The following is a 9,433-nucleotide window of genomic DNA, read 5'->3' on the forward strand; positions in this document are numbered from 1 at the left end:
TTAAGCCTACATAACTTGTTTAGGCAATATCTTTGTAATACTGTTACTTAGCTGGTACATAACTTTTCTGCTTTAGAAGGACATAACCTGGTTAGGTAGTATCTTTGTAAAACTGTTATGTAGCTGCTACATAACTTTGTTACTTTTGAATTATATAAAATTGTTAAGTAATTTCTATTCAATACAATTACAAATAAATCATTTACACTGGTTACTTCCATACAAAATAGCAAAGTTTCTTAAAAGTTACTTAAAGCAGTTATGTGGAACCACTTGACATAACATTTTTAAGTAAATCTTAGGGAGATCTTTTAGGAAGAAATGAAGACAGCACCCAAATTATCAAACACAATCCTGCCTTTAATAAGCACATTCAGTGCATATAAAATACTTTTTTCCAAGCACAACAGCTTAACACAAAGTGCAATCAATGCAACTTGTTACAAATTCCAAGTGAATATTTTGTGCAGAAAATGTAGATCAGTATAAAGTGCTAACCAACTTGTCGTCAAACTAAAATGATTAAAAAAAATGATCCAACAAAGTCCTGTCTTTACTAAGCACATTCAGTGCATATTAAATACTTGTTGACAGACCGAAAAGACTGTAGAGCCGTAGCTTAACACAAAGTGCAATCAATGCAGACAACTTGTTACAACTTTAACTAAATACTTTGTGCATAAAACAATATTTTACTTCAAAGATCAGTGAAGTGCTAACCAACTTGTCTTTCAACTGGTCCAGAAAGCATCCAAATTATCAAAAAAAAATCCTACATTTTACAGGACGTTTCAGGAATTATTTTCAAACACTGATAAGCATGAAAGAGCAAACTAAACTCATTTAAAACAGTGAAAATTGGCTGTTTTGTTCAAAAACTGTACTGTAAAACAGTGCTACTCAGTTTTTCAAGTTATGGTTACATCCCAAGTTGCAGACAGCTGCCAAATGTCACATTCTTTGAAATATCAAATCACAGCGGCCTAACCGCTAGAACTTTTTAAAATGTCTGTCATTTTCTGTATGTTGTCAAGTAGCAGTAGAAGAAGTGCAACACCAATTTTTTAAGTAACAGTATTTTGCTAAAATGCAAATGAACATTATTGTTCTCTAAAACTGGTGAATGTTCCCAAGAAACAGTACTGACAATGAAAAAAAGTGTTTATGAACAACTTAACTATACCTGAACGTAAAGCATTCAAACTAAGTTAAGCAATAAGGGCCTCCCGCTTCCTCCTCTTTATTCAAGGAGTTTGTTTCTGAGCACTTGAACTTTGTTTGATAGCTTCTTAGCATCAAGTCCCATCAGTACTTTCTGAAAAAACTCAAAAGTGTACCTGAGGTTGGATGGGTAGCTCATGTTTAAAGTGTAGATCAGGCCGAACAACAACACAACAGCAGTGGCAACATCAGGAAGATCTCTGAGCACAGCGACACCCTCAATTATGATACCAATGTCTTCTGCCGGGTCAAGGTCACGCTCTCCTTCTGGTTTGATGACGTAGATGCCAATGAGCGTCTTCTCCATTTCACTTTCGGCCTCATGGAAGTCCACATCCTAAAAAAATTAATAAGTAAATAAACATAATAATACAAGTTGCAGGGTTTCATATCAATTAAAGGGATATTCCACCCAAAGTGGAAATTTGTCTATTACCATAAATTGCCAAGAGTTAGATAAGTGAGAAAAAAGCATTTTGTAACCAGCAAAGTACATTTCTGATCTTATACCCATTGTTCCTGGTGAGCTCAATAATCATGTCGACTGCAAATGAAAAGTAAAAAGTAACACGACGGATTTGCAGGAGGAGGAGATTTAGACTTGGGCCTACATTACGGTTACGCCAAAGCACCCTGTAACCCGCCATGGCATAGCACTTGGATACAACAACAGTGGTTGAAAAAGCCTCTGGTTTCCATAAATAAACACATATTCGAATATCCATGCACCATGCAGCGGCGGCTTACAGTGTTGTATGTGGTAACCATAATGTATTCCCAAGTCTAAATCTACTCCTCCAAATCCTTCAAGTTACTTATTACTTTTCATTTAAAGTCGACATGATTATTGAGCTCACCAGGAATAATTCGTACCATTAAAGAGTCATTTGCAACCAAAATGCTTATAGTTCCCATTCACTCCATTTTTTAAATGCTAGGCAAAAGCAAATAGACTGCTGCCGGATCAGGAGAATTATTGCACTGGTTACAAAATTATTTTTTCTCACTTATCTTACTCTGGGTAATATGGTAATAGACCAATTTTCACTTTGGGGTGGAATATCCCTTTAAGCTGCAAAACAGTAGACAGCTCAGAGCGAGATGAGAGGTGTTGGTCCATCATCCAGATTACACGGCAGAAAGACAAGGCAGAAAGACAGTCCACTCAGCCCACATTACACCCCAACTGTAATGGCAAGGGTCACTCCCGCATAAGCTTGTGCTTTTATATCTCCAATAATGTTCTAATTTTAACTTTTTGTTATAATCTAATGAATGTGTGTGAGGAAAAATTACCGTCAGTTAAATTTTTATTACTGGAAATTGTTTCTATTTGATTACTTGCCTGATATTCTTTGATCAAGCTGTTCGGATCTTCATTGAGGTAGACTGCAAGTCCTTTCAGCGTACACACTCTTCTCATTGCAACTGTGTCGTTCTGTAAAACATAAAAGCAAATTTTACTTAGCTAAACTTTAAAGACATTTTCAGTTAACTTCAGCAAAATAAATGTATATAATGCTTTGAGAAAAAAAGTCCATGACACACTACAGAAGAACAACAAAATTTAAAATAAAAAAAATTAAGGAAAGAAGGAACATTATCATTTGAAAAAATGTGACGAGCAAAAAAGGTAACCACAGGATCCCAAAAAAAACAGAAACCCGACCAAAAACAGCAGCATGAAGAATCCAGTGAGGAAGAGGATGAACAAGAGGTCACACCAAAGCCAGCCTGAACAGAGGATTTTTTTTTTAAAAGTAAACCACTGAGTCCACTGATCTAAGGCTTAGGAGGAGAGTTCCAGAGTTTGGGGGCCACAGCAGCAATGATCTGTCACTTTTGGTCTTTAGACTGTTGTGCACTACCAGGCTTTGATCACTGGACCTCAGGGACCTGCTGGGGGTGTTGGGACTGAGAAGATCTCCATTGTATGATGGTGCTTGTCCATGTAAGGCCCTAAGGACCAGAACCAGGATCTTGAAATGAACCTTGAAGTTGACCAGCAGCCAGTGACGCTGGAAGAGAAGCGGGGTGACGTGGGTGTGTTTGGAGGACTTGAACAGGAGGTTTTGCAAGGACAAATGAAAAAACAGTTGTAGTACTAAGCTCAGAGACCTCCCTTTATCCCGTCTTGGTTTGAAAGGTGCCTGATGGCAGTTTATTCTAGCTTCAGCTTTTCTACTGTAAATGCCAAAATTCTCCCCAGGGAGCCGCGGCAAATCCCGTTTTGGAAACGCTACTGTCCTGTAAAAACAGCTTTTAATTCTGGCAATTTTTTTTTATAAAGTATCCAAATCAACTTAAAACTTTATTACTGTGACAACACTATCATGAAAAGGACAAAGAATAAACAATCCCATAATACCAACATTAAACTTTACCTTACAATAGAAGGAGACAACAAAATCATATGTATTAAAAGAGGGAATGAAGCATTGAAAAAAATTAATTCCAAACCTCATCAATTGCAGCCATGATTTCTGTGATCTTGCGTCCAGATGTTCCTCCCTTGTTTCTGAAGACTTTGGTCAGTTTGGTTGTGTTGTTGTCCAGCTGTGCCATAAATGTGGATGTTAGCGGGATCGTAGTGATGCGCTGGAATTCAGCATTTATCTGTAAAATAAACAAATGTTTAGCGTGATGGGTTTAAAATATTGCATGTGGAGTGCATTTGCAGATCAACTGATTCAGTTACCTCACGTGGAGAAAAAAGAGCTGGCCATCGGCTTTTAAAGTCAGCTACGAAGGGCATGTCCTGAAGAATTTCTTGCCTCCGGTGAGGAAAGGTTTGGGCCATTTTTGCTTTGATGGTTTCATTGTTGTTCTTCTTCTTGAACTCTGAAAGCAGCACCAACCTTTCTTCTTCCTGACTCTCTCGGGTTTCTCCAGCTGGATAATCAGGGCAGAAATTCACCTCTGCTCTCCTGGGTTTCTTGACTTGGTTGGGATGCACATTACTGTTCCCTCTTCTTTTGAGAGAATTGATGACCAACTCACTACACCCTAAGTTCTTCAGTTTTCCACGATAGTTTGACATTTTATACTTCAAACTGATCTTCCATGCAGAAAATCCAGTTTCTGAACCCTTCTCTTTCAAGCATGGATGCTTTACAACCAAAGCTTGGCAAACATCACTAAGATTGCTGTCTGAAGGGTAAGCTTTGTACTTCATAATTTCTGAAGACAAGCTCTCTAAAATGTCAGACTTGAGCTTTGGTTTTAGGGTTAAAAGTGTTCCATTGGCTTGGAATTCCTGGTTGCCTTTTGTCAATTGCAGCTCTACATCGAAGCTAAACTCAGGTATGCGAAAGTCCAGTGGCCAGGCTTCTGATCGCAGCGTGGAGTTTGCTGAGCTCGAGGAGCTTGATGACCTGGATTCTGTGACAAATTTGTTCAGTATGTTTTCTTGTTTAAATATCTGCTGTAATGATTTTAGAATAGGAATATACTGAAAGGTCCTCTTGCTTTGGGAGTCGAGAATGTATTCAATTGGATCAATTACTTCAAAATGTTTTCTGTAATACTGTCTGCGTTTGAAGGCAGTGGCAAGTGTGCCGTCCTTTTCTATGGCTTTTAACAAAGGGTTAAAAGAAACTGCCTTTGTCAGTTCTTCAATAACAGGCTGGTCTAGACAAAGGTTATGATTCTTGAGTATGTCTACAATTACTTGATTTGTCAAAGGCACTGATGCACAGCTTATCAGGTAGTGCAATTCTGAAAGCAACTCGTCAATTGCTATGCTGGGAACATGAAAATAGTTTTCCAACTTAAGTAAAAGAGATGCAAAATTAAGTTCTATTACATTTGCCAAATCTTCAGTCTCACTTGTAGTTGTATCGTGATCAATATTTGCACTTATGTCCTCTTCTACAATAGTGTCTGTACTGTCATCAGCTGATGTTTGGCCTACAATAGTGTTAGCAATACCGATTTTAAAGTCTTTTAAGGTATAAGGATTGTGTTTCCTATTTCGATGAGACTTGAATGTACCATAGATATTTGTTTTGAAAGAACAACCCTCAAACATGCAATGCACAGTCTCGTTACATTTTAGATGGTTGTTAATGTGAGAAAAATACTCCTGCTCCGAAGCTATGTTGCAGCAGGAACACAAATGGCAGTTAAATGTTGCCAAACTCACAGACTTGTCTAGAGTTCTTTGGGTATGTGATCTGCTTAAGTGGCTATGTAGAGCATTCCATGTTTTGAAAACACAGACACAATCAGAATAGGCACATGGATACTGCTGTCTACTATGAACTAACCTGTAGTGTTTTAATAACAGAGCTCGTGATGACACCACTTTTTTGCACAATTTGCACTGCCACATCAACGTATCTGGGGGAGAAGCACAAAAGACATTTTCATTACACTGTCCCTGAAAAAACTAAATAATTTGCACATTGTTAATGTTTCATATTAATCAGTTTTATTTTTAATATTGTATGCTACAACAATGAATTTATTGATCTACATCATCACCACTGCATATTGTGTAAATGTGTGTGTAATCTGACATTAAAAGTCGAGTGAGAAATCCCATGGACATTGTACAACATTAATGCAGTTCATCTTACACCAGCTTACTAAATGCTTTCTGCAAGCTACATCAAAACGTAAGCTGAAATATTAGACAGAAAATACACCCTAACCTGTCTGCTAGCGAGGAGCGCTTCTCCACTGTTGTTGGCTAAAGTGCAACGCAGTCAGGCGTCCGAGTATAAACTTGGCGCGAAAGTGCGTGCCGGACAGAATGCGCTGCCTGTACCGACGCGTACCGACTCATACCGACGCTAGCGCTACACTACATTTGGGCTGAAAACAGAGCTTTGCTATTGCAATGGAGACCCCTCCAAAATCATTTGGAAACTCACGTGCAGCAAGTCCACGTTAGCAAACCTTTACCGGGCAAAACCCTGCCTGTACTCTTTTCTTAGTAGCACTTGCGACATTAACTGACGTGTGAACATATATATGTAGACGGGCTTTACAAGAAAAATGACTTCTTACCTGATTTTTGGACAAAAATGCGGCTGAACCAGTCCACATGGCGAAGAAATAGCAAGCTTGAGAAAGAGGGTGGTGCGCATGCGCATTGGCCCTTATTTAGGCGGGCTCTGCACGCAGCAGTATGTGCAGAGGGACAAACCTGTGAATTTACTCAACAATGTTACGTTGACACAGTTCAATGACTTTGTGTAACAACAAAAAGTAACAACATTTCATTAAATTTGCACAAACACTTTAAGGATTTTTGCAAAATCGAGTTTATTAAGAACAAACAACAAAATCTACTTTAGTAAAAGCAGAGATAGGCTGAGTTCATTTTTTTGAGTGTGGTGAAGTCTGAAGGTGAGTGTTCTATAGTCACACAAGCAAAAAGAGGTGTGTAACCAAAATTACAGTAACCATGTGCAATTAACGTTTAATTCCCACACCTCTAAAATGGTTACTTCAAAGATAAGGACCATATCTGAGACCATTTGAGGTCATTAGCTGTCTTCAAACTGACTTGGTGAGTCAAAACAGCATAAGACTGGGATAAAAGAGCAAAAAGTCAGGTTACTATCTGTTTCAAACTGTGTAAACTGTGTGAACTATGTCAAGATGGCAATAATATCAATATAATATATAATAATGATACCAAATCTCTTTTTTTCTGATCTATTTTTGATTATGAGCTCTTTGTATTAGTAAAGAAGTATAAAGAGTAGAGAAATCATCAGATGTTCAAAATCAACAAATGGAATAAAGAGAGGGAGCATATTTCTCCTCATGGGCTCCTTGTTAAATCCAGAATTTCCGCCACAACCCAGAAAAGTTCCATCTGTCTGTTGGTGCCTCTGTGGTTGATGACCTTGATTTACTGGTCCAGCGTTGTGTCTTCAGCTCTTACCCGCTGCCACCTGCACAGTTCACCTCAATGACCGAGGAGGAAAACCGTGGATTTACAGCTCCAGTCTATCAGTGGAGACAAAACGCCACATCGGTGTTTTGCTGGGTAGGTTGATGACTTTGGTTGAAACGGCAGAACCACAGCCCAGCTGTCTGCACACCACAGCGGCATGTGTCAAGTCCCAGACTGCAGACTCTGTACTCACCGGTTTTGTTTTATTCCCAGCACAGAACAACGTAGTCATCTCCATCTCTGAGTACTCCATTGTCCAAAATCACCAATACAGCTCTAACTGTGACCAAATCTCAAATATGTTACCATTTACATCAGGCGTAGTGCTGTACCAGAGCCAGGGGTGGACTCGCAACACATCAGTCTGATTCTCACCAGATTCAGCCAGACCTAATTGGGGGAAATTTATAGTGTATAAATGCATAAACAAACATGTGCAGCCAGTTCATTTCATTAATGACCAGCATCCTAGCAACAGCAGCGCGTATTTGCAGCTCAAAAATGAGAAATCGAGTAATGTGCTCAGTGCAGGCACGGGTTTCATGCATCTGTTTCTCTCTGAAAACAGAATGGCAGCTCGGATAAATGAAAGCAGGCTGGAGAAGGATCAATATGTTTATGATATAAGGGTGAAGGCCTCTGTAAGAAATTGCTGGGGACTGTGTGTGATCCTGCAGCTCTTTTGATTTATCCAGAGAGTTGCTTTACCACACGATGTGTAGAAGGTCTTCGACGTGCAGAAGATCATCAACTGACTCTGTGCCTTTGGTAGCTCGGTGGCCTTGACAATTTCATTTGCAGGCTTTCAGGGATAATACCATTCTGTCTGTATATGAGGCCGAATGTCAGGTGGTTGCGGTAGTCAGCAATCTTACGTGCTGTTTGCTCATACTCAGGTACCAGTTTTAGGCAGCCCCTTTCAGCCATTGCAATATAACAGGCATGACTAAGGAAAACAAAAAATAGGGATGCCAAAAGTTTCTAAAAAATGCTTTTTTTGTTGGATGAAAACACTGCAGTAAAGTTGTTGACACATTCAGCAAGATGACATGTTTGAAGGAGCCAGGATGCCCTCACCAGTGGATGGGCTGCTGAAACTCACAACTAAAGGAGTATCCAGAGAATATTTCTGTTGTACCAGCATTCTTATTTTTTGACAAAGAAAAAAAAAACCTTCTCTAAGTGGACACATCCCAAAAGTGCTTTTCCTAAGAAAAGTTCACACTACTTCATTCATTTTTCAACAGTCATCTGGGAGCAGGACAGTGGCACTGGCCAGAGGCACTGGAAGAAGGAAAAAGAAGAGGAAATTGTCAGGAAAATAGTCAAAGAGACAAAGAGAGAGAATATATGAATACTTCCATTAAACATTGTAGCATCATTTATAAAACCATGAAAAATCTGCTTCATTTTCCATTTAATACAAAAGTACTTTAGAGCTTTTAGCAAAGTTGGACTGATGACAGTGATGTTTAGTTTTCATTCATTTTTTTCAGTTATGTACAGAGCTCTCTATTTTTAACTGTTCTCTGTACACGTGTGTCCACATTCCTGTATGATAGATCTGAACACTCAAGTTGATAATGTTCCACTAAACCTTTGTGATGATCGAGCTGATGGTTGTACATAAATCAAATGGAAAAGTTTATGCAGTGGTTTTAAAAGGATCCAAAAATTGTAGTAATGCAAAGGTTAATTGTGATTTTGAGCGGTGCTTTCTTTGTACTTTGGCCTTGGAGAACAGTGGCCTGTGTTTGCGCCAGGACTGATTATTATTGCTGAGGCTGGAATTAATCAACTCTGTAATAATAAAAAAAAAAAAATCTAAAAAAACCATCTGGACATCTAAAAAGGTGATTAAATAAATATGTAAATACAATGTTTTAGGGTTATTGGTTTATATTAGCTTGCATGGCAACAATGCTTAATAATGGACAGAAGGTTTGATGTGTGCTTCAATTACCCATTGAAATTCTCCTTTTCTTATTCATGAAATCATGATTTATTAATAAATATCTTTAGTTCTTGGCAAAAAAAAACCCCTTCTCGTTTCACAGTATTCATTTTCACTATCGCCTTGTTTTACAAATCAGCAAAAGGTGTCATGAGAAGACTTTTATTAACAAATTAGGCAATCTGGGGGATTGCATACTCCTATGTTTATGGACCGGAAAATAGCTTGCTTTGGGAAATGATTGGTTAGAGACTAATTTAATTTAACTTCCATTTACCTTCCTATCTACTCCACTCAGGAAGTGCCATTTAATGTCAAAATCTAAATTCTCAAAGGGACTTTTGACA

At 38.5% G+C, this 9,433-nt stretch overlaps 1 protein-coding gene and 1 long non-coding RNA gene across 2 annotated transcripts; both read right to left on the bottom strand.

Moving 5' to 3' along the window:
• Positions 1-339: 339 nt before the first annotated feature.
• LOC113009209 (uncharacterized) lies at positions 340-6,297 on the bottom strand. Its single transcript, XM_026147398.2, has 5 exons — positions 6,235-6,297; positions 3,920-5,562; positions 3,682-3,837; positions 2,567-2,659; positions 340-1,558 (listed from the first exon to the last, which is right to left on the bottom strand). The coding sequence occupies exons 2-5, from the start codon at positions 5,552-5,554 to the stop codon at positions 1,241-1,243; spliced, it is 2,202 nt and encodes a 733-aa protein (XP_026003183.2). The 5' UTR covers positions 5,555-5,562; positions 6,235-6,297; the 3' UTR covers positions 340-1,240.
• Positions 340-6,556, bottom strand: LOC145423614 (uncharacterized). Its single transcript, XR_013904671.1, has 2 exons — positions 6,386-6,556; positions 340-862 (listed from the first exon to the last, which is right to left on the bottom strand). It is a non-coding gene; the product is annotated as an uncharacterized LOC145423614 (long non-coding RNA).
• Positions 6,557-9,433: the final 2,877 nt, after the last annotated feature.

The sequence above is a fragment of the Astatotilapia calliptera genome, chromosome 22 (genome assembly GCF_964374335.1).
Source record: "Astatotilapia calliptera chromosome 22, fAstCal68.1, whole genome shotgun sequence".
Taxonomy (NCBI): Eukaryota; Metazoa; Chordata; class Actinopteri; order Cichliformes; family Cichlidae; genus Astatotilapia; species Astatotilapia calliptera.

Coding starts and splice junctions, on each gene's coding strand:
- LOC113009209 (XM_026147398.2), bottom strand. CDS start 5,554: ATGTGGCAGTGCAAATTGTGCAAAAAAGTGGTGTCATCACGAGCTCTG. Junction 3,838..3,919: donor CTCTTTTTTCTCCACGTGAG/GTAACTGAATCA, acceptor TTTATTTTACAG/ATAAATGCTGAATTCCAGCG. Junction 2,660..3,681: donor TCATGGCTGCAATTGATGAG/GTTTGGAATTAA, acceptor TATGTTTTACAG/AACGACACAGTTGCAATGAG.